We start from the raw sequence: 25,757 nt of genomic DNA, 5'->3' as shown, positions 1-25,757 counted from the left end.
TATGAATCAAGTCATATATCAAGTGGCAGTCTGCAAGTCGGACTTGAACATAGCAGCATTGCATGCAAATAAAGCTATATATTAAAGGCATGAAACGCGACAACACTTCGTCTCCGCGCCTCGTTACAGTTTGCGCCATTCTAAGACCATGCTGGGGACCAACCCTTCGATTTTAGCTGGGATGGTATTGGACTGTACATTTAATGCATGGATACTGAACTTAACATATGCTGGGGCACTTAGATTTACTGCAAAATTACGCTGGTAACGACGTTAGATCGACTTACTGTGCCACAAAAATCAAACAGTAGTATGTGGTTATTTATCATTAGATATCAAAAAGGGAGGAAAATATGTTTGCTATCCCCGGCAGCACCTGGCTGAGGCGGCGAAAATAAAAGGATAGTAAGGAAGCGGTAGAGGAAATCAAAGAAGAGCGACAGAGAGAAAGGACAGGGTAGGCAAAAATAAGAAAATAAAGATATATACACTATATATGGTATAATGTACAGTAGAATCGCGACCGCACCTTTCGCAGTAATGTGGTGGTCACAAAAAAAAAAAAAAAAATAATAGCACAAAATTTGCATCACGTGATATAATAATACCGCGGTAGTATGTATGCTGCTATGAATGCACACGTTAATGAGCAACACGTCCTCCACCAAAGCGCATAGAAAATGGGGTAATGTGAACGCGCAGTTATGTTAACCTCCGTGATTATGAGAGTGTATATTTGTTTCCTTTGGCCATATGACCACGGTGGACATCAGTAATAAAATGATAATTTTCTTTACTTTAAATAGCAGCAAGTGCTTCCTATCTGTTAAAACTACATGACAAATATCTGACCTAACCGGTTTTCCTGTCTGAAGACGATAATTTAGTAGCAGACGATATCATGTCGCAAAACGAACGAAGCCAGAGCCATCCAAAGCTTTAGGCATTCCTGTAGCCAAGAGAGTCTGGGAGGCTGCGTTAATGGCGGTGTTTGTGCGCGGTCATGGCGTGCGATGCTCTTGTTGTACGCAAGTATTCATTGTTTCATATCTGCCAGTCACTGCCTGCAGGCATTTTGTCGCGTGGCATGGAAGCTCCACAATAGCCTATGCGGTATGCGACGACAGGGGAAAGTTTTCGTGAACGTATCGCCTGTGAAAGCATACAAGCCACAGACTACAAAGAATGCTGCGAAAGGCAGGCTTACTGGTGTTGGCATGCCAGGAGATGACCGCAAGAGAAGAAATTTTATCATGGAAATGGTGAAGAATTGGCAGGTAAGTGCTGTAACTATGTTTGCATGGGCGTACCTTTTCCCTATTCCTGTTTCTTATTGCAATGGCAGTAGGGCTAGCAGTAACAGCAGTTGCGCGTCACTAGAGAAACAAAACTTTATTGTCGGAAGCTGAGTTACTGGGTTCCCTAGTGGAAGAGCCAAGTAGCCGTCAGCTGGTGGCTAGCTGTTTACGGCGCCTAGTTGTATGTATCGGGACGCACGTTACGTAGCACGGGGGGGGGCAAGTGGCCGTCAGCTGGTGGCTTGCGGAGACTTTTTCAGAGCGGTGCGCACGGCTCCCAGTTGTATGTAGTACCTATCGGGGTTTGTGCTAAGGCAGCAGTAGAGGGTGGGGGGAGGTTGGAGTCTCCAACAATTTACAGCCCACGGCATCATCAGATGTGCCACCAGCTTTGCATTTGATGCGGCCATCTTCAGTGAATAGAGGCTTTACAAGTATAGAAAACTGGGCGAGTTGGATAGGATTCATCTTAAAGCAGCGCGAAAACACAGGACTAAAAGGAACAGGAGACGACACAAGCGCTTTCTAACAACTGCTTTCGTCCAGTTGGACAGCTTTCGTCCAACCTTGCCGCTCATTGCCGAGAGTGTAAAGATTGTTTCCCCAAATTGAACAGGACCACTATCTTGTTCAGTCACCCTGATCGGATATGCAGAGAGCTGGTCGAGGCGTTTCTGATAAATAAAGAGCTTGACGCGTGCGTAGCTACACCTTCTGCTAATCTTGAAGAAAAAGAGATTCACGCTCTCGGTGAATATTTAGCGATGAAGTGTTAGCGGGTGTTTGTCATGTGGGAGGCTGTTAGGTTTGTTGTGTTGAAGTGTTTAATCCTGACTTTGCGCGCGTGCACTGTTTCTAAAAGGGGCACCGCGGTGGTTTTCACGTGCCTTGTCTTGATTTTATCTGGGTTGTTTCCTATATAACTACACCTTTCTACGAATAAAAATTCAGTTGTTAGAAAGCGCTTGTGTCGTCTCCTGTTCCTTTTAGTCCTGTGTTTTCGCGCTGCTTTAAGATGAATAGAGGCTTTGTCTGTGTACATTCATATTTCATGGCTTTAATATTTAAATTGCCTGCACACCTCAAAGGGCAGTGAGACATTTCCAGTAATGCTGAGGATGACGCTTAAATCAGTTGCGCAAATTCAAGCAAGGTATCAAACTATTGCAAAGATGCATTCAAAAGACGTATTGCTTCATTGCTTCAAAGAGTACAGCCTGGTTCACTCCTGTGAATGCGTTCCGAAGTTGCGTCCTGCGAGGGAAAATCAAGAGGTTCACATTCCAAAAAAAAAAAAAAAAAAGCACCTAGCACGCAGGTGATAAATTCCCATTTTAGTTTTTGATCAATTCCATTTGGCATGCATGGGTTCAAGTCATTGAAAAAAAAAACAGCAGCAGCAGGATTGGCTGAAAATACATTTTATCCGTGTTGCGTCAACAGACGCTTTGGCAAGAAAAAAGGAAATTCGTGTCCCATAGATGTAAATACCTCAGTATTTTTTCCTAGTGACAATGAAGCAAAAAAAAAAAAAGGAATGGTGCACTTGTAAATTTCGCTGACCTTCCTGTGCTCCACTGTAACCTGGCGCTGACAATCCATGCAGCCGATAGTAATGCAATATTATAAATAATTCAAAGGGATGTAAGCTCTCAATAAGTGTGCTCATGCGCGTTAATCTGACTGAAAACTAAGCCGACAGGCGAGAGCACAGTGAGCTGCTGCCAGGGACGTTACTCGTGATGGTGAGTTTTTGAGAAAAGAACAGCAGTGAAAACATTGCAAACTCTATTATGTATGAACATCGATAGGCTCCGATCGGAACGAGCTTTCACTGCTCAGCTAATGCGCACGATAGTTACTTTTTTCAATCGATGTTTTGCGTGAGTGCCTGCCACCGCCAGCACCGCGTCGCATCGTTGCCGCCGTTGCTTGTAGCCAGCGAATGCCAAATCTTTGGTGAACCTTCAAAGTAGTTTCGAGGGCGTGCTCGAGTGAAATGTGCCGAGCACACCCGCCGCGTCAGGCTCGTGAATGCCAAGAGCTTCCATCCATATTTTTTTCACTCATTCTGAGAGGGAAATATATGAAAAGATATTTTTCCACTGCCTTCGCTGCTCGATTAGCATGGTGCTGCCTAGTTTTCGTTCTCATGGCAGCGCAGAATTCAGCAAGATATCACCTACGAGAAACCAGCTGTTTAGGCAAGAGTTTGCATGTGCATAGAGGGTAGCTATACTTGCCAAAGCCATTTATGTAGAGAGACGCAAAGTTCCCCGAGGCAGAATAGCCAGAGCCTGTAGCAATGATTACTTTTTTGTAATACTTTGGAGTACTTTGACGAAAGCAAGCATGCTGGTTTTGTAGATACTATAGAAAATACAAAAATATGACAAACCATATATTTACTTATGAGCCCTTTTAGCTGTGAATTTATTGTTCGTCCAATCATCAAACCCCTACCCAGTGATAACACATCCGCTGCCAAAAACGGCCATTGTGTGCCAGCACCCTCAGTGGCCCGAACTCATTTTTCGGGAGCAACTTAAAGCATTAAACGCTGGATAATACACAAAACAACCACCAGTTATAGTGTCACTATCTACGTAACCAAGAGGCAGAACAATGTGCTTAACAAGCATTTTGAAGCTCTTTTAAGGCTTTCTCTTTGCTGTAAACAATGTTTTTCATTGTAGCTTGCATGCAAGGAGTTGTCAAATGTGGGTCACTTGTAAAAAGTGTTTGGCATTGATGCAGTGCAGTGCATGACGTAAGCTTGCAAACATCAGCTTCTTGTTAATTACCTATAACGAGGTTGCAAACTCTACTTGACTTGTTTCTGTTTGCATGTGTTCACAGAGAATATTGAATTGGAATTGGATACCCACCCTGCACATGGCGGAAGGGCAGGGAGAAGCAAGAGGTAAGTGCACTGAGGATTGAAACCCCTGTGTTTATCTCTGAATATTGCCTTCTGCTTTTGCTGTTATGTAAGAAGTGGTACCTGCAGCAGTCCCAAAGTGAGCTGCTTGGCAGCTGGCTTAGCCATGATGTTGTACAGCTGGAATACCTCTTTTGAAGGGCTTTTGGGGCCCCAGTGTTGAGTTTTACCTGTCTCTAAGGATTAGAAAAACATTGTTACAGGATGGGAAGCTAGTGAAGAAAGAGCATGACCAATGGTGATGGGATGGGATGTTTTTTAATAATGGGAGCAGGCCTGGAGCAAGTGCTTATGCCTGTGCCACAGCTCGCTTCATCTTCATTGTCCTTAGCAATATTTAGTGTCGAAAAGAAATTGAAGATGTTGGTTACTTTCCTAAACTTTACTTGCTGCTCATTAATTAGATGTCTGCACATACTCTAACAGTGAGACGCCTTGTGACAAGGCCAATGTTGGGAGCATGCCCAATCCTTCCCTTAAAGCATACCAATTTTCATGCTTCGGGTTGCTTCTTATTGGACGTCAAGAATGTGCTTCTAGGTTCTTGTTGCACTACTGGCACCCCGCCGACTAATTGGCATGGTCAGGCGCGTCTCATGCACTTACCCGGGAGCTTTTATGCAATTATGATTATGCTTGCCTTCAGCACTTTTAACCGCATCTTATTAAAAGGCCATATTAGGAAAATAAAACAACAAATGCAGTGCTGTAAACAGCGCATTTCTGAAATGGTAATTTACTGTCTCCTTACATTTTAAGGGCCAGGTGAGAACTGTGGTCTCAATTTAGTACTTGGGATCTATATACAAGCAGAAACCATAAGTTAGTGTAACGTTGAGAACAATAGGAAATTCTCTGAACATTGCACCCACATTCCTTTCCCCGCTCTCCCCTTCTGGTTGGTCTGTTTTGTCTGTTGTATTCTGTTGTATAAGACCCCCGAAAAATATTTCTGGCTAGGCCACTGGTACCAAGAATACTGTCACCAACTTGCCCAAGCTTCCTTATCTGCTAATTTGATTCAAATGTCGCAAAAAGCAGTTGTGCCTCTATGAGCCACCACACTCCATGCATATCAATATGAACGGACACTGCCACAGTTCTCATGAATGTAGTTTTGCAATCAGTTCAGTTCAGGCGTTCAGTCGTGTCCGACTCTTCGTGACCCTATGGACCATGTCACGCCACGCTTTCCGGTCTCTCACTATCTTCTTAACATCACATAGCTTCATCTGCAATGCCTCGAGAATGCCATCTAACCATCGCGTTCGCTGCCTACCCCTTCTCCGGTGACCCTCAACCTTTCCCAACATCAAATCTTTCTCCAGCGACTCCTCTCTTCTCATCAGATGACCAAAGTAGCTGAGCTTTAACTTTAGAATTTGACCCTCCAATGAGCAGTCAGGGTTTATGGTCGACAATATCGACTGATTTGATCTTCTGGCAGTCCAAGGAACTCTTAAGAGTCTTCGCCAGCACCACAATTCAAACGCGTCAATTCTTCGGCGGTCAGCCTTTTTCACAGTCCAACCCTCGCATCCATACATCACAACTGGAAAGACCATAGCACGGGTTATACGGATCTTGGTTGGCAGACTAATGTCTCTGCTCTTTACTAGGCGGTCAAGGCTAACCATTGCTCTCTTTCCCAGAAGCAGGCGTCTCCTAATTTCATGGCTGCAGTCTCCTTCCGAGGTAATCTTGGCGCCCAAGAACAGAAAATCTGTCACAGCTTCCACTTCTTGACCATTGATGCTCCAGGACTTGATAGGGCAAGACGCCATGATCTTCGTCTTTTTAATGTTCAGTTTAAGCCCAAACTTCTCACTCTCTTCTTGTACGCGCATCAGAAGTCTCTTGAGTTTTACTTCACTTTCTGCCATTAAAGTGGTATCATCTGCATACCTAAGGTTGTTGATACGTTTTCCAGCAATCTTCACTCCAGCTGAAGACTTGTCCAGACCGGCTTCCTCATGATGCACTCTGCATATAGGTTAAATAGGCAGGGCGACAGTATGCAGCCTTGCCTCACCCCTTTCTCAATCGGAAACCAATCAGTAAGACCGTGCCCAGTTCTGACTGTGGCCTCTTGCCCTTCATAAAGGTTCCTGAGGAGACAGATGAGGTGAATTGGAACTCCCATCTCTTGGAGAGCTTGCCACAATCTGCTGTGATCTACGCAGTCAAACACTTTCGCATAATCAATAAAGCAGAAGTAAATGGGTTTCTGGAACTCTCTTGCTTTTTCTATGATCCAGCGAAGGTTGGCAATTTGGTCTCTAGTTCCTCTGCCCTTGCGAAACCCAGCTTGCACGTCCAGAAGCTCCCGATCCACATACTGCTGCAGCCTACCTTGCAGGATTTTTAACATCACCTTGCTAGCATGCGAAATAAGCGCAATCGTGCGGTAGTTGGAACAATCTTTCGCACTGCCTTTCTTTGGAATGGGGATGTAAACTGACCTCCTCCAATCCTGTGGCCACTGCAGGGTTGTTCAAATCTTTTGACATAATGTATGCAGTGTGTTAACAGCGTCGTGGTTGAGGTTTTGAAGCAACTCAGCTGGAATACCATCAATTCCGCTAGCTTTGTTCTTAGCAAGGCTGGCTAAGGCCCATTCAACTTCACTCTTCAGGATGCCCGGCTCGAGATCAGTAATCACAACCGTCCTATGTTGGGTTTGCACATCCGGGTCCTTCTTGTACAGTTCTTCTGTGTATTCCTGCCACCTCTTCTTTATCTCTGAGGCTTCAGTGAGGTCCTTGCCTCGTTTGTCCTTTATCACGCCCAGCTTAGCACAGAAGCTTCCTTTGATATCTTTGATTGTCTTATACAGAGCTCTTGTGTTCCTTAATTGGCTGTTGTCCTCAACTGCTTGACACTGTATGTTCAGGAAGGCATTCTTATCTCTCCTTGCTATTTTCTGAAAATCCGCATTGAGAACCTTGTATCTTTCTCTTTCCCCCATACCTTTTGCCATCCTCCTTTCCTCAGCTATTTGCAAAGCCTCTTCAGATAACCAGTTTGCTTTTTTGCATTTATTTTGCTTTGGAACTACCTTAGTAGCAACTTCTTGTATTATATCACGAACATCAGTCCACATCTCTTCGGGCTCTTTGTCTTCTAGATGTAATTCTTGAAATCGATTCCTCACTTCCACAGCATATTCTAATGGAATCTGATCCAGATCATACCTGAAAGGCCTTCTAGTTTTCTGCGTTTTCCTCAATCGAAGCTTAATTTTGGCAACAAGAAGCTGATGATCGGTGCCACAATCGGCCCCAGGCCTTGTTTTTACTGCTTGTATAGCGCTTCTCCATCTCTGCCGGCAAATAATATAATCGATCTGATTCCTGTACAGACCGTCCGGTGAAATCCATGTGTACAGGCGCCTCTTGTGCTGTTGAAAATGAGTATTCGCTATGGTCAGGTTGTTTTCTTGACAGAACTCTACTAGCCTCTGCCCAGCTTCATTTGGCTCACCAAGACCGAACTTGCCTGTAATTCCGGATATTTCTTCACTCCCGACCTTAGCATTCCAGTCTCCTATGAGAAAAACGACGTCTGATGATGGGGTGCGGTCTAAAAGGCATTGTAGGTCCGCATAAAATCTCTCAACGTCAGCTTCTTCAGCAGCAGTGGTCGGTGCATAGACTTGGATAACTGTTATGTTGAAAGGGTGACCTTGGATCCGAAGTGAAATCATTCGGTCGTTTTTGGGGTTGTACCCTAGCACTGCTTTGCCCATTCTTCTGTTTACTATGAGAGCGACCCCATTCCTTCTCTTGGATTCGTGCCCACAATAAAAGACATAATGGTCGCCGGAGTTAAATTCTCCCATTCCGGTCCACTTGAGCTCGCTGATACCCAAGATATCAATGTTCAATCTGTCCATTTCTCGCTTGACGATATCCAGTTTACCTTGCGTCATAGATCTTACATTCCATGTTGCTATGTGATATATCTCCTTGCATAGAGCTACATATTAAATGATCTACCAACAAGGAAAATGGTTGGTATTTTTATTGCATCACTTAAGGGGTCGTCACCAAACATACAGCACCTTAGAGAATTCGGCACCAGGTGTTTGCATAAGTGATAACTCATGGACAGATGCAATTGATATCTTGAGCAATTATGAGCAATACCCACACAGCTAGTTTTCTATATTTTGTTTTTATGTACAATATTACCCTGATTCATTGGTATTGTGTATAGGTGCTCCCCAGTGCATGCTCAAGTTTGCAACATCTTGTCTGCCTGTGCAAATATAAAGAAGCAGCGACGTGCAGACTGGAACTTTTTGTAATGAATGCGTTGCATGCGGCAGTGTATTTATGCTAATACACAGTACCGAAGATGTGCATTATCACAATGGTGTGCAAGTGGCCGAGCAAGGGAACAATAGGCACCTGCTCGCACTGGTGAGTCAGCAGAATGCCACTGCTGCAACAGTGCCTTGCAGCATGCCCCTGGCAATCAATAAGCAGCTACTCAGTGACAGAAAAAAAGCACGCTTGTTGGTAACGAAGGACATGCATGGTCCTAGAGCCAGTCTCGTCACCTGGTGTGTTACCATGGGTGTGTGCATGATATGCTGCTGTGGAGTGGTCCAGTAAATTTTGTCCTTGATGGCAGACTTCTGTCCATAACACTTAAGAAGCCAGAAGGTAGACATTTACAGTATCTTTGTACATAGTGTAGGCACATGAAGTAAACATTCCACTGCATGATATTTTGTGCACAGTCTGCTACGCATAAGCATAGGGCTTTTCCTTCACTTCCTTTTATTACATGTTTATATAGCTTGTGGTCATGGAAGTAAAAATATCATTACCAAGAGTATTTTCTTTTGCATTGCACGGCCAAATAAACCAACAGAAATAGGAAATGAGAGCTTCACTTCTTAATTCCAGTGTTGTAAATAGCGGCTAGTGACTCTATTTGCTAAAAATGCATTCTTAGTGTGTCATTTGCATGGCTGATTTTTGGGGTGCTCAGCTCTTGATCTGAAGTTTTTCTAACTGCATTAAACTTTCTGGTTGGCTGTTAACTATTTGTATAACAATGTTCAAGTAACTGTGTCCTAGTGCTTCTTTTTGCACCCCAGGTTTTTATGTAACCCCCCTCACATAATACTCCAGTTGGAGCCTGTGAGGTATGTGAGTAAAAAAAAATACAGTAAACCCTCGTTAACATGAACTCGCTTATCTCGAAAAATCGGTTAAGTTAAAATTTTCCACGTTGCGCTTTCACCTCCCATAGGTACTATGTATTAACTCCCGTTTATCTTGAAGATTTTTCGGGCATAATGCGGATATGTCGAAATTTTGACCGCAAAGATCGAAGACAGAGGTCATTACCGAAAAGTGATAGGGGCTCCAAGCGAGCGCTTTGTTCTTATATTAAGTGCCGAACGCAGTCACGTTCAAAGAGTGAATACAAAACTCCCGCAGACGCAGCCGTTTTTCACCTTGGGAGCAGTCACGTAAGCACCGATCGCACGCGGGGGCTGATGAGTCTTATTGGGCGTGGTTCGGTCAGCTGCCCTCCGCACGTGCATACCGGCAAGAGCAATTTAGTGATTGTGTGGTTCTGTTTGGTCGCGCCATATTCACGAAGCGTTGACTGATTTTTGTTGTGTATGTGGTGTCCGCAACAAAGTTGAATGCAGCAGCGGCGACCAATGGCTTATGCGATGTGTTTAGCAGCTAGAGGACGCTTTTGTCGGGCAGAATGCCAACGCGAAGCGGGCAAGCATTACTCAGTTCTTCCTTCAAAAATCAAAGTTTAGTTTTTCCTGAGAGTTCTTTTCCGTTTATTACAAAAGCTCCCTTAGTGCAGTGGAGCGTTGACAGGCGTGACAGGCCGAGGGCCGCCAAAGAATTCCGCTCGGCGCTGTCGCGCTCAGGTTCTGGGTTTGTAGAAAATTTTGCGTATCACCCAGAAGCAGCTCGCTAGGCAGCCAATCACAGAAGGCTTTGGGCTGCTCAATTTCCGTCCTAGGTTTTGACCGATTTGAGCGAAGAACCTGCAGACGCTCACTTCGTCTGATCCGTGCATATATGAGCGCATCGAGACAATTTAGTAAAAGCTTGGTAGGGTAGTAAAGGAAAATAAATACGCTAGTGTGGGTAGATATTACTTTTCTAGTCATTGCTTCCATCGCAGTGTAGTAGCGCACCGCTGAGCTGTGACCTTTTTTTTTTTTTTTTTTTTTTTTACACGCGATGCGTTACAAAAACATTCATCACCGTTTTACCATACGTCATGCTGTTTAGTGTTGAAAGCCTGATATAGCATAATTGTACTCCCCCTGACTGGCCCAATTGACCTTCATTTTCCCAGCTAGGGAACTGGAGATTGCGGACGCTTTATTAATGTGTGGAGCTTTCCACGGTAGCTAGGGAGTTCAGCTCGGCTCTGCTCTCCTTGTCTGAGTTTTTCTTCCTGTTTTGACATGTAAATAGTGTATATAAAACTTCCTTGCCAGCTCTACCTGCTGCTCCTCGTCCGATGCCTTGTCCGCATGGTCACGCTACCCAGAAGCCTTGGCCCCGAACCTGATCGCATCAAGTGGATGGCTGCGGTGTAATGGTCTCCGCCTCCAGTCCTGACTCTGGTACAGTAAGTGCACGGTCCTTCTCTTGGAACATTGCCAGGTTTTACAACTTGTAGATATTTGTAAGCTTCGGCAAGTGAAGGGTGTTTTTAGAGGCAGATTGGTTTCCTTTAACCACATAGTGCAGGGACTTGCCATTGCTGCAGTAGTCATAGACTGAAAAAAGTTGCACAAACCGGAGCTGGTTTTAATCTTTGGGGAATTGGGCATTGACTGTGGGCCCATCCGCAGAAAATCGGAACTTATTAGGGCAATTGAAGACATCGGTGCGGACGCGGAGGAGATAACAGAATGTTGGGAGCTTATTCAAGAAGAGTTAAAGAAGGCTGAGGAACAGGAGAAGCTCAAAAAGAATCTTGAAGACGAATAGAATGAAAGGGGGATCGAGAAAAAACAGCTTGATCTGCAGTTAGCACAGGCAGAACACACTGGGAGACACACCAAGCTCCGTTGTGAGTCAGGAAGCATCAAGTGTTAAAATAAAAAAACCTCTTGCTACCGTACAAACTAGGAGAAGACATAGGGCTTTTTCTCTTAAAGTTTGAGTGGGCGTGTGAAAATGCTGAGTTATCATCCGAGTTTTGGCCCCAGAAACTGCTGACCATCCTCCCATGTGAGGCAGCCCAAGTGCTTGCTCGGCTGACAAAAGACAGAGCGGCCGTTTATGCTAAAACAAAGGCAGCGCTTCTCAAAAAGTTCCGCCTATCCCTCAGATGCGTTTTGCCGCAGTTTCAGGGAAACCAGGTAACATGGAATCAGTCGTTTCCGTATTTCGCTTACAATCTGAAGGCAGACCTGACAGAATGGTAAAAGAGGAGAACAGGCTTTCGGAACTCATGACAAAGTATTAGAATTGGTCTGCCTGGAACAATTCTATAGCTGTCTAGGAGCAGAAACGTGTGTGTGGGTGCAAGACAGGCCGGGAAAAAAAAGCTTAGAATGTGCAGCAGAGCTGGCCGAAGAATGTCATGCTAGGTGGGAAACAGAGTGATCGCATTCTCGAGGAAACCCTAAAGCAAACTAAAAGTTTCTGCGAACCCAGACAGGAAACCTAGCAAGCGGCACCTTGGAGCGAGACGAAAGCCACAGGGCAGAGTCGAGTAACTACCCTAAAGTGACAGCCGACAAAGGGAAGGAAGCCGAGAGAAAAATCAGTCTGTGTCCTATGCAACGAGCCCGTTCACTTTGCCAACACATGCAGGAAGTTGAAGGTTTTGTTCTCTTTGGCAGATATGAAAAAAACATGCGCCTGCTAGAGCCATGCCTAAAAGATGCAGGTTAATGGGAAGCGTTGTCGGGTTCTGAGAAATTCCGCGGCCATCATGGACGTAATCCACCCCACATACTTGAAGGCAGCTGGCTTAACGGGGGATTGTGCATGTATTAAACAGGTTCCCGTAGAGAATAGCGCATGTGTGCCGGTCGCACGTGTCAGAATAGGCCCATTTGGCATGCTGGAAATCGAGGCAGCGGTATCAAGGAACCTGCGAGAGCAGTTTCCATACCTCTTTTCGAACAGGTCAGAGCAGATGCTGCAGGAGGAAGGTCGTAGCTTCGGTGACCGAGCCGTCTAAGCGCTCACTTGATTGAAAGCCCGCGAAATTGCAGCTGAACTAAGCCGAAAAAAGAATGAGCTTTCTCTCGCGATGGGCCAGGCAGTGGTGGCTCAGGTCAGTGACAGAGAGGACTTAGAGGGCAGGGAATCGGGCACCGTGTCCCCGAATGAATCAAGGGAGATAGCGTCTATTGTAGTGCAGCCACGTGTGGAACCTTTGTTAGCTCTGGCAAAAGTCGATAGACGATAGCAGCCGAGCCGTAAAAGACATGGTAAATGAAGATAAATACAAAAAACGTTTGTGGCGAACATCCTTCCTCCCAAGTGTGACACAGATTCACAAAGGCCAACCTAGAACGCCCCAAGCTAGGGTGGCTGCGGGAAAAAAAAAAAAAAAGCTGCAGGGAATTGAGCGGCCGAGAAGGATAGAATGAGTATGGGCGAAGAATAGGAATTAATGAACATACTGTAGGCATGAAGTGCACGTCATAGCCATCGTACAAAAATTTGAAACCGAAGAAGCAGTCTACGTATTCTAATTCTATAGGAAATCATTTGGGAGTAGAAAAGAGCAACTTAATAAGATGTGCATGGTTCTTAAATGAACAATATGTATACAAATGGACGGTTGAATATTCACAGTAATGGTGTGTTGTGCTAGAATTCTTTACAGCCGTGAGACCGCAATAAATATTACTCATATTGCTCTTAGCTTTAAGCTCAGGCATTGACAACTCTATCCAAAGAACCGACTGGTAGTGACAGGTTGTTTACAGCTGTTGATGAAAACATAGGCCATCATGATATTATTGCAAGCATATTTGCTCCTTTTTGTACTTGTTTATTACAAGCAAAACTTAATTTTGGTCCCTATTCCTAGGGACGCTGCACCTCTTACAACACCCACTGTTCAGTCGCTTTCATTTAAGGCACAAATGCGCCACTGCTGCTCGGTACCTTGGATGAGGTTTTCAATGGGGTTACCTCTGATATCTAGCAATTGCTGTAATATTTATACCAACTACTGCAGGGAAAAAAAAAGGTAACACTGCATCACTGTAACTGCTGCATGCACCTTTAAACGTGCCTTAACTTTATTTCCTATTCTTATAGACACATGACCTCTTGCTATTGCTTTGTTCTGTAAGCGATCATCTTTCATTGCTTCAATTTCTATCTCTCCAACCCTTTCTTGTTGCTCCGGGTGTGATCATTTGATTTCATTCTTCAAATCATACTGGTTTATCACATGTGAAGGATTTAGCCTATACATAGATGCTTTTTTTTTTAGATGCGCATAAGGACTGTTTTCTACATAGAAATGAATCGATTGAGTTGTATGACTGGCGCGAAAACCGACAGTTTGGCACCCCCAAAAGATCTGTGTCCTGTGGTTGGAAGGGGAATAAAGAGGAGGATAATCAGCGGAAAAGCCTGCCTAACAAAAGGTAGCACTGCATCACTGTAACTGCTGCATGCACCTTTAAATGTGCCTTATATTTGTTGCCTATTCTTATAGACGGTGGACCTCTTGCTATTGTTGCAGTAGGCAACCGCCTTTCATTGCTTTAATTCCTATCTCTCCACTACTTTCTTGTTGTTTTGAGTGTGATCATTCGATTTTATTGTTCAAATCATATTTTATCACGGGTGAATGATTTCGCCTACACATGCATGCTTTCATTTTTTTTAGGTGCGCATCGAGAGTGTTGTCTACGTAGAAGTGGATCGATTGAGTTGTATCACTGATGCGGAAACCAACAGTTCGCTACCCCCAGAATATTTGTATCCTGTGGTTAGAAGGGGAATAAAGAAGAGGATAATCAGTGGAAAAGCCTGCTTAAAAACTTACAAAGATGGTGCAAAAGCAAAATGCTGATCAGGGTGAGGGTCTGATTACTTTTGTTATCCCACTTCACTAGCTAGGTGATGTGGCTGTATGTGAAGTACCTTAGTGTATTTTGTGGTATGCTCGCTGAAAATTGTGTATGCACTAAATTTTTCCTCGTTCGATTATTTTGAGTGATGCACGAATTGGAATAAAACGAAGTCATCCACACATCTAATGCCCAAGATCATTAGATGCGTGGATGAGCTCATTTATTGTGTTCCGATGTAAACATGCCATAGTTTGTCGAATATATTAACATGCTAAAGTCAACTTTTTTTACTGTTAAATGGAGTAATACGTATGCTCTATATCATAGCATTATTTGCCTATAGTTTGTAACTGCTCTTTCTTAAATTGTATTCTACAGAGTATGCATGTGTCATCTCGTACGTCTATTTAACTAGCGAAAAATTTGTCCCTTTTGTGTTGTTGTTTCAGCTACAAATAACTAATAACAGTTGTGACAATATAGGTGGCTTTAGGTATAACGCGTAGCGCAGAAATCTTTAATATATGCGATATTTTTATTCACCGCATTGCCTAAACGAGCCTGTTTAAAGAGACGAAATGGAAACAAATATGCATGTCTTCGGACAGGAACAGTAATTGTGGTGCCATCACCATTTTATTTTAAATAAATTTTCCTATGTCGTGGGCTAATGTCTCGACACAAAGGAAAGGCCCTTAGGTTTGCAAGATGCGGCGTAGTTTTCCCGAAAAAAGAAAAAAACACGCCTATCACTTAAGAAAACACAGTTTTTTGTCATCTCAAAAAGTTGCACGTTTGGAGGCCTGCTGCTTGCGCACTAATTTTTGTCTTCCATTGTTTTTTACTCACCAAATCAACGTAACTTTTATTTGTATAGGAAGTATTAAAAGCTTGTTTCATTAATTCAGTTGATTTAGTAAAAAATCGTAAACTTTGCTTCAGGAGCAACGCGCTACAAAAATGTTGATTTTCAACCTTACATACTGGCGTAATGCGTTATGTTATTTGCACTAAAACATTGTGTTTATTACGCAGGTTATAGTGTTAATTTAAGGCAGAATCTGGAGCTCTATGCTGGTATGTGTGTTCTCCGTAACACCACCAAAATTATTATGATGAAAAGCGATTTGCTTATGATTATAATTATAAAAAATTACAATTACACAGTCTTGAAGCCATAGGTAGCGTAAGAGGGTTCTAGCACAGCTTTCGTCCTCGCTCTTGATCACGTTCTACGTGACGCTGGCAGTAACAAAGGACGTTCCACGTCCGCCGCTATGGTTGAGGGTGGCGCTGGTGAACAGTCTCAAGGTTCGTATACAGAAAACATAAATACCCAAGAAAGTAGCAGGGGGGACAGCGGCCGATGTAGCTCAGTTGGAAGAGCACCGGACGCGATATTCGGAGGTCGTGGGTTCGGTTCCCACCATCGGCCCATTGTTTTTGCTTCTACTTTGCATTTAATAACCTTTCCCCTAATCAGATTACATTAATAATTTCTGGGATTATCTAAGTAAACATTAAAAAAAAAGACGTAAAAGTGCCATCCTCAATGCTTTCCTCGGCCTCGCCGACTGTTGGCTTCTTTCCTTTATAAATTACGTTGATTTGGTGAGTAAAAAACAATGGATGACAAAAATTAGTGCGCAAGCAGCAGGCCTCCAAACGTGCAACTTTTTGAGATGACAAAAAACTGTGCTTTCTTAAGTGATAGGCGTGTTTTTTTTTTTTGTTCGCTATTTAAATAGACGTACGAGATGACACATGCATACTCTGTAGAATACAATTTAAGAAAGAGCAGTTACAAACTATAGTCAAATAATGCTATGATATAGAGCATATGTATTACTCCATTTAACAGTAAAAAAGTCGACTTTAGCCTATTACTATATTCGACAAACTATGGCATGTTTACATCGAAACACAATAAATGAGCTCATCCATGCATCTAATGTCTATGGGCATTAGATGTGTGGATGACTTCGTTTTATTCCAATTCGTGCATCACTCAAAATAATCGAACGAGGAAAAATTTAGTGTATACACAATTTTCAGCGAGTATACCACAAAATACACTAAGGTACTTCATATACAGTCACATTACCTAGCAAGTGAAGTGGGATAACAGAAGTAATCAGACCCTCACCCTGATCAGCATTTCGCTTTTGCACCATCTTTGTAAGTTTTTAAGCAGGCTTTTCCACTGATTATCTTCTTCTTTATTCCCCTTCTAAACACAAGATACAAATCTTCTGGAGGTAGCGAACTGTTTGTTTTCGCATCAGTGATACAACTCAATCGATCCATTTCTACGTAGACAACACTCTCGATGCGCACCTAAAAAAAAATGAAAGCATGTATGTGTAGGTGAAATCATTCACCCGTGATAAAATATGATTTGAACAATAAAATCAAATGATCACACTCGAAACAACAAGAAAGTGGTGGAGAGATAAGAAATAAAGCAATGAAATGCGGTTGCCTACTGCAACAATAGCAAGAGGTCCACCGTCTATAAGAATAGGCAATAAATATAAGGCACATTTAAAGTGCATGCAGCAGTTAGTGATGCAGTGCTACCTTTTGTTAGGCAGGCTTTTCCGCTGATTATCCTCCTCTTTATTCCCCTTCCAACCACAGGACACAGATCTTTTGGGGGTGCCAAACTGTATGTTTTCGCGCCAGTCATACAACTCAATAGATTCATTTCTATGTAGAAAACACATCCGATGCGCATCTAAAAAAAAAAAAAAAGCATCTATGTATAGGCTAAATCCTTCACATGTCATAAACCAATATGATTTGAAGAATGAAATCAAATGATCACACCAGGAGCAACAAGAAAGTGGTAGAGAGATAGAAATTGAAGCAATGAAAGACGATTGCTTACTGAACAAAGCAATAGCAAGAGGTCATGTGTCTATAAGAATAGGAAATAAAATTAAGGCACGTTTAAAGGTGCATGCAGCAGTTACAGTGATGCAGTGTTGCCTTTTTTTTTCACTGATGTAGTTGGTATAAATATTACAGCAATTGCTAGGTATCAGAGGTAACCCCTTTGAAAACCTCATCCAAGGTACCGAGCAGCAGTGGCGCGTTTGTGCCTTAGATGAAAGCGACTGAACAGTGGGTGTTGTAAGAGGTGCAGCGTCCCTAGGAATAGGGACCAAATTTAAGTTTTGCTTGTAATAAACAAGTACAAAAAGGAGCAAATATGCTTGCAATAATATCATGATGGCCTATGTTTTCATCAACAGCTGTAAACAACCTGTCACTGCCAGTCGGTTCTTTGGATAGAGTTGTCAATGCCAGAGCTTAAAGCAAAGAGCAATATCAGTAATATTTATTGCGGTCTCACGGCTGTAAAGAATTCTAGCACAACACACCATTACTGTGAATATTCAACCGTCCATTTGTATACATATTGTTCATTTAAGAACCATGCACATCTTATTAAGTTGCTCTTTTCTACTCCCAAATGATTTCCTATAGAATTAGAATACGTAGATTGCTGCTTCGGTTTCAAAATTTTTGTACGATGGCTATGACGTGCACTTCATGCCTACAGTATGTTCATTAATTCCTATTCCTCTCCCATACTCATTCTATCCTCGGCCGCTCAATCCCCCGCAGCATTCTTTTTTTTTTTTTCCCGCAGCCACCCTAGCTTGGTGCGTTCTAGGTTGGCCTTTGTGAAGCTGTGCCACACTTGGGAGGAAGGGTGTTCACCACAAATGTTTTTTGTATTTATCTTCATTTTTACCATGTCTTTTACGGCTCGGCTGCTATCGTCTATCGACTTTTGCCAGAGCTAACAAAGGTTCCACACGTGGCTGCACTACAATAGACGCTATCTCCCTTGATTCATTCGGGGACATGGTGCCCGATTCCCTGCCTTCTAAGTCCTCTCTGTCACTGACCTGAGCCACTTCGCCAGAACCTGACGCTACCTTGGTTTGCTACTGCCTGGCCCATTGCGAGAGAAAGCTCATTCTTCTTTCGGCTTAGTTCAGCTGCAATTTCGCGGGCTTTCAATCAAGTGAGCGCTTGGACGGCTCGGTCACCGAAGCTACGACCTTCCTCCTGCAGCATCTGTTCTGACCTGTTTGAAAAGAGGTACGGAAACTGCTCTCGCAGGTTCCGTGATACCACTGCCTCTATTTCCAGAATGCCAAATGGGCCTTATCTGACACGTGCGACTGGCACACATGCGCTACTCTTTACCGGAACCTGTTTAATACATGCACAATCCCCCGTTAAGTCAGCTGCCTTCACGTATGTGGGGTGGATTACGTCCATGATGGCCGCAGAATCTCTCAGAACCTGACAATGCTTCCCATTAACCTGCATCTTTTAGGTATGACTAGCAGGCGCATGTTTTTTTTGATCTGAGAACAAAAGAGAACACATGCAGGAGCATGTGCTGGCAAAGTGAACGGGCTCGTTGCATCGGAAACAGACAGATTTTTCTCTCGGTTTCCTTCCCTTTGTCGGCTGTCACTTTAGGGCAGTTACTCGACTCTGCCCTGTGGCTTTCGTCTCGCTCCAAGATGCCGCTTGCTAGGTTTCCAGTCTGGGTTCGCAGAAACTTAGTTTGCTTTAGGGTTTCCCCGAGAATGCGATCACTCTGTTTCCCACCTAGCATGACATTCTTCGGCCAGGTCTGCTGCACATTCTAAGCTTTTTTTTCCCGGCCTGCCTTGTACCACACACACGTTTCTGCTCTTAGACAGCTCTAGAATTGTTCCAGGCAGATCACTTCTAATACTTTGACATGAGTTCCGAAAGCCTGTTCTCCTCTTTTACCATTCTGTCAGGTCTGCCTTCAGATTGTAAGCGAAATGCGGAAACGACTGATTACGTTGTTACCTCGTTTCCCTGAACCGGCGGCAAAACGCATCTGAGGGATAGGCGGTACTTTTTGAGAAGCGCTGCCTTTGCTTTAGCTTAGTCGGCCGCTCCTTCTTTTGTCAACCGAGCAAGCACTTGGGCTGCTCACATGGGAGGATGGTCAGCAGTTTCTGGGGCCAAAACTCTGATGATAACTCAACATTTTCACACGCCCACTCAAACTTTACGAGAAAAAGCCCTATGTCTTCCCCTAGTTTGTACGGTAGGAAGAGGTTTTTATTTTAACACTTGATGCTTCCTGACTCACAACGGAGCTTGGTGTGTGTCTCCCAGTGTGTTCTGCCTGTGCTAACTGCAGATCATGCTGTTTTTTTTCTCGATCCCTCTTTCATTCTATTCGTCTTTAAGATCCTTTTTGAGCTTCTCCTGTTCCTCAGCCTTCTTTAACTCCTCTTGAATAAGCTCCCAAAGTTCTGTTATCTCCTCCGCGTCCGCACCGATGTCTTCAATTGCCCTAATCAGTTCTGGTTTTCTGCAGATGGGCCCACAGTCAATGCCCAATTCCCCAAAGATTAAAACCAGCTCCGGTTTGTGCAACTTTTTTCAGTCCATGACTAGTGCAGCAATGGCAAGTCCCTGTACTATGTGGTTAAAGGAAACCAATCTGCCTCTAAAACCACCCTTCATTTGCCGAAGCTTACAAATATCTACAAGTTGTAAAACCTGGCAATGTTCCAAGAGAAGGACCGTGCACTTACTGTACCAGAGTCAGGACTGGAGGTGCAGACCATTACACCGGAACCATCGACTTCATGCGATCAGGTTCGGGGCCAAGGCTTCTGGGTAGCGTGATCAGGCGGACAAGACATCGGACGAGAAGCAGCAGGTAGAGCTGGCAAAGAAGTTTTATATACACTATTTACACGTCAAAACAGGAAGAAAAACTCAGACAAGGAGAGCAGAGCCGAGCTGAACTCCTTAGCTACCGTTGATAGCTCCACACATTAATAAAGCGTCCGCAATCTCCAGTTCCCTAGCTGGGAAAATGAAGGTCAATTGGGTCAGTCAGGGGGAGTACAATTATGCTATATCCAGCTTTCAACACTAAACAGCATGACGTATGGCAAAACGGTGATGAATGTTTTTGTAACGCATCGCGTGTAAAAAAAAAAAAAAAGGTCACAGCTCAGCGGTGCGCTACTACATTGCGATGGAAGCAATGACTTCCTCTTGCTCCTTTAGAAAATATCTACCCACACTAGCGTATTTATTTTTCTTTACTACCCTACCAAGCTTTGCGCTCATATATGCACGGATCAGAAGAAGTGAGCGTCTGCAGGTTCTTCGCTCAAATCGGACTAGGAAAACCAACTTCGCTCACGAAAAAAAAAAAAAAGAACTAGGACGGCAAGCTGCTTCTGGGTGATATGCAAAATTTTCTACAAACCCAGAACCTGAGCGCGACAGCGCCGAGCGGAATGCTTTGGCGGCCCTCGGCCCGTTACGCCCGTTAACGCTCCACTGCACTAAGGGAGCTTTTGTAATAAACATGAAGGAACTCTCAGGAAACACTAAACTTTGATTTTTGAAGGAAGAACTGGGTAATGCTTGCCCGCTTCGCGTTGGCATTCTGCCCGACAAAAGCGTCCTCTAGCTGCTAAACGCATCGCATAAGCCGTTGGTCACCGCTGCTGCATTCAACTTTGTTGCGGACACCACATACACAACAAAAATCAGTCAACGCTTCGTGAATATGGCGAGACAAAACAGAACCACACAATCACTAAATTGCTCTTGCCCCGGTATGCACATGTGGAGGGCAGCTGACCGAACCACGCCCAATAAGACCCATCAGCCCCCGTGTGCGATCGGTGCTTACGTGACTGCTCACAGAAATTAATGGAATCTGATTAGGGGAAACATGATTAAACACAAAGTAGAAGAAAAAAACGTGGCGATGGTGGGAACCGAACCCACGACCTCGGAATATCGCGATTATCCAAGTAAACATTACAAAAAAGACATAAAAGTGCCATCCCCAATGCTTTCTGCGGCCTCGCCGACTGTTGGCTTCTTTTCTTCATGTATTATAACGAGCACCCTCATTTCCCCTTAATTGATCTGCTTGTAGCGTACGGGGGTCTCGGTTCTGGCAGTCTTGAAGCCATAGGTAGCGTAAGAGGGTTCTAGCGCAGCTTTCGCCCTCGCTCTTGATTGATCACATTCTACGTGACGCTGGCGGTAACAAAGGACGTTCCACGTCCGCCGCTATAGTTGAGGGTGGCACTGGTGAACACTCTCAAGGTTCGTATACAGACAACATAAATACCCAAGAAAGTAGCGGGGGGACAGCGGCCGATGTAGCTCAGTTGTAAGAGCACCGGACGCGATATACGGAGGTCGTGGGTTCGGTTCCAACCATCAGCACGTTTTTCTTCTACTTTGTGTTTAATTATCTTTCCCCTAGTCAGATTACATTAATAATTTCTCTGATTATCCAAGTAAACGTTAAAAAAAAGACATAAAAGTACCATCCCCAACGCTTTCCTCGGCCTCGCCGACTGTTGGCTTCTTTCATGTATTATAACGAGCACCCTCATTTCCCCTTCAAATTTATAGTATTGTTAGTTATGGTCAAAGCTGAGGAATGGAATACAATATTAATAAACTTGATTGAATACTACTGCACCTAGCAATAAAAAAGTGCAGAACAGAGAAAAAGTTCAGTTCACTTGCGTTCTGTCATGAAATTGACAGAAATAGCGAATTAATTCCATTTTAAGCTATATTAAGTCTTTGCCGACAAGCAGAAAAAGGGTTTATAAGCGCTGACAAGGCTTTAAATTTTACTTAAGGTAAAATGTAACTAAATTCAGCAAATACTAAATTGAAGATTTGATGCCTACTCCATAAGGTGGAGCCATATAACACATCTATAGAATAAAAACAGGCATTTTTATGTTTCTAATATTTCATTTTGCAGAATTGAATATATTTACTGACTCGTATTAACAAAGTACTTCGCATTGTTTCCAGAGATTTTGATACAAATCGATGTTGCGGCAGTTTCTTCAATTCTAATCAGTTTTCCTTATTTTACCATTTTTTTTAATTTTGCCCGATTTCAATATAATATGCAGAAGAAAAACATCTAGAGCTTGAAATTTTTTTTAGAAATAAAGAATGGAACCTAGATAATCTAGAGATAGCTTCAGTGCCACAATATTATTGGATCTTGCAAGAATGCAGGCTGAATTTGGCCATTATCAGGACAAGCACTCGGTTTAATATTCAACGTTATATTTTTAAACAATATAACGCAACACATTTTAGTCTAATATTTTTGAGGCACTGAAGATTCTTGACCGGGATTTGAATGAAAATCGAAGATGATCCTTTTTTTATTTGCAGCAAATTTACCCTTTACTGCTGTTTTCGAATTTTGGGCAATTTTGATGAGTTGTGGAGAACACACCTAGCGGTCTGGAGCTACAAAAATTGCTTGGAATTAAGAACATGCATTAGGAAGTGAAAACATATTTAGTGCAACCAACCTAAGCATCATATTCCAGCATATAAGATTAAAAATATATATTTCTGCAGCCCATTGCTCTTGAAGCAAAGTTTGCAATTTTTTAATAACTCAACTACAAAAACATAACGGTTTCTAATATTGTTTGTAAATGTAAAACTTGCATATATTTAGTGAGTAAAACATAGATGACAAAATAGTGGTATCCAAACTTGCAACGTTTTGAAATGGCAAAAACAGCATTTAATTTCTACCTCTAAAGATATACCGTACAATTTTTTTTTGTTTTCAAGGAAACTGCGCCTTATCTTGCAAGGCTAAGGTTAATTTCTTTGTTTGTAGATATTTGCCCATCACATACAAAAATTTAATTGGAAACTAAAGATGGTCATGGGACCTCGATTATAATTCTTATCTAAGGCACCCATATATACGCTGTGGGAAAGCCACTATCAAGGGCTTATTTTTAAAATTACATATTTCGAACGGTTGTGCCATCTAAGAAAATTTGAAAGCTAGGCGCACCTTCAGTGTCTCCAGCCCTCACTTTCTGTTACAGCTGCACTTGCGAAGCTGAATTAATGTGTTGAGTACTTTATTTTAGCCACATATATTGCGCTGTTACGTGTCAATTTTAAAGAAAGGCCTCAGTGACGCGATTCTCGTAGTATTTGTAAGTGAAATCTAAAGCTTACAAATCTACCCATTAATATGCTCTCATGCAGGTTTTATGCAAGGTACATTACACCTGCTGTGCCCGATAGCTTGAGACAAGGGTTAGAAATAAACCATTGGTGGCGCATTGCTGGCAGCCACTTCGCACAGCGCAGTAAATTTTTATTTTGTACATAAGAAAGTGAGGTTATTCGCTCCAAGTACTAAATATTCACTTTAGACAATAAACAAGACTTACAGAGTCGGTGAGCACATTCGGAAACCCCTGTTTCAATATTTGCGGCTAGAAACCTCATGTGTACCTTTTTTCCGTCTGCAGAAAAATTCAGGGTTATGTAGATACCGAAACCGTTACCAGCCCATTCGCGCACCTCAATTGCGCTGCTCTCAACATGATTTTGAGCGGACGAAACAACCTGCCGCTATGATGGCTGGCCCCATGCATGAGTAAGGGTGATATGCGGGTAATGGTTGCTTCATGTCGGCCCTTTGGCGCACATGAAGGCGCGAGTTACAGTGAGCGTGTTGAACTTTGCAATGCGGATAATGACTACAAAGCGGTAAGGATATAAATGAGTGGAACATTATTTTTAAGCTGTAAATTACAAATACGGTCTTGTTGAATGGTTGTGCTGGCGCGCACGAAGAAACCATAGGCAACTTATAGGTCTACCGCTACACAGGGCTGTCGAGCCAAGCCAAGGCCGCAATTGTATTGTCCGGCAATCTGATTTTGTATTTTCGTGGTCTCCTATTGTACTGGGGAACAAAATGCAGACGTGAGGGTTCTTTATCGCAAATAATGAAACGTGGTTTGTGCCGGTACTCTTCACAGTAGCAACACCATTTAATGTGTAAGTCATTAATCAGTAATTTAGGTAACTAATGTCAATTAAGGATTCCAAACAAAACCTTTTCTGTGGCGCTCAAGGTAGCTTCCAGCGATATATATGTATCTGATTTCCTTCCCCTGCCTCGGAAATGTCTTTTTTCCCCCTTGGATCAAATTTGCTTACACAAGCAGTATATGTGTAAAAATATATCCGATGACTACATCACCACTGATCCCACTGAAGGTCCTTATAATTGCTTGAGTGGCAGCCTTTTATCTCTCTAACAGGCTAGAAAATTCACATGAATACGGAATGAAGGCTGATATTTTCTTTCGTATATTTTCTAGGATGCCTGAGGAGAGGCAGCATGTACCTGAGTGACGTCCTCTCCAGGAAGACCACGGCAGCAATCAAGCGATGGCTCGTAACAGTGAAGTAATGGGACAGCAGGCACAACGAGCAGGGAACCGTGACATCTTCAACTCAGCCTAGAAGCTGAATGCCAGAATAAATTGCTGTGAAGCCTCACAAACTTAGTAAGCTGTAAGTGCCATTTTTTATTAGGAGGGCTTTGAGCCTTTGGAATATTTAAGAAAGACCAATAAAAAGTGCTGTTTAAACCTACATTTGTCGATGTGCAGGCTTTTTTAAGCTACATATACGTATGGGTTGCTTTTCACCTGCCCGGAGAACAGCATTGCTGATGCCACAAAAAACCCGCTTGGAGGAGATGCGCATCTCAAAATGCTGCCGCAGCACTAATTTTCAGCAACAATAGCACTGCAGACGTTTTAATGGGTAAACAATAGGCCATGGATGAGTAGATCACTAATTACACATGGATAGGCCACCGGGCAGTGTGTACTGCCGAAGTAGTTGGGCCATGTGTGGGTAAGCCATTGCCCATGCCTGACCCTAGCGCGGCACTAGGCTGGCCAAGTCGGCAATACTCGTTGGCCCGAGGTCTACTGCCGATGGTAGATAAACCAGCGGCCAGCGAGTACCACCGATGTGGTTGGGCCATGTGTGGGTAAGCCATGGCCCATGCTTGACCCAAGCGCGGCAGTAGGCTGGCCAAGTCTGCAAGCCATGGCCCATGCAGGACCCTAGCGCGGCGGTAGGCTGGCCAAGTCGGCCATACTCGTCGGCCCGAGGTCGATTGCCGATGATCGGCCATTCTTAGGCCATTGTCAATCCCCGACCTCGGGCTGAGGTTGGTCGCCTAGGTTGGCCCGGTGAGTTTCAGTCGGCCATATTGGCAAGGGCCGAGCGCGGGCCGACCATAGGCTTGCCGCTTGGGATAACATCCCAGCCAGCGGGACCTTATCTACCGACAAGGATTGCGAAAGTGCTTCATTATTATAATTGATGTATTGATCAGTCTGCTATAGATATCAATGCGCGCCCAAATTTGTGAAAGCTTTTCGTAAGGTGTCAGGCGTAAGATCTCATGAAGATACATTCGTGGTAAGCGGGAAGAATGGAGTCAAACGTATAGAATACCGAGTTAAATGAACCTGTTGGCCACGAAACATCACTGCATGCAACATCAGTCAGACTATAACCACTG

The 25,757-nt window shown here is 43.5% G+C and overlaps 2 protein-coding genes across 5 annotated transcripts in view; one reads left to right on the top strand and one right to left on the bottom strand.

Moving 5' to 3' along the window:
* LOC146178901 (putative protein kinase C delta type homolog) overlaps positions 1–25,757 on the bottom strand; it is a 425,884-nt gene that overhangs the window by 98,454 nt on the left and 301,673 nt on the right. The gene's annotated exons all lie outside the window — the stretch shown is intronic.
* On the top strand, positions 992–24,887 carry LOC146178902 (uncharacterized). Of its 2 annotated transcripts, none has more exons than XM_084578645.1 (3): positions 992–1,277; positions 4,158–4,221; positions 24,535–24,887. In XM_084578645.1, the coding sequence occupies exons 1-3, from the start codon at positions 1,014–1,016 to the stop codon at positions 24,624–24,626; spliced, it is 420 nt and encodes a 139-aa protein (XP_084434771.1). In that variant the 5' UTR covers positions 992–1,013; the 3' UTR covers positions 24,627–24,887. The 2 variants fall into 2 exon arrangements, with proteins under 2 accessions (XP_084434771.1, XP_084434772.1); XM_084578646.1 differs by lacking the exon at positions 24,535–24,887 and adding an exon at positions 8,458–8,767.

Source organism: Amblyomma maculatum, chromosome 9 (genome assembly GCF_055883805.1).
Source record: "Amblyomma maculatum isolate TAMU_Amacu chromosome 9, ASM5588380v1, whole genome shotgun sequence".
NCBI classification, from domain to species: Eukaryota; Metazoa; Arthropoda; class Arachnida; order Ixodida; family Ixodidae; genus Amblyomma; species Amblyomma maculatum.
Note: the sequence above shows the minus strand (reverse complement) of the source record. Positions and strands in the feature narration are given on the sequence as shown.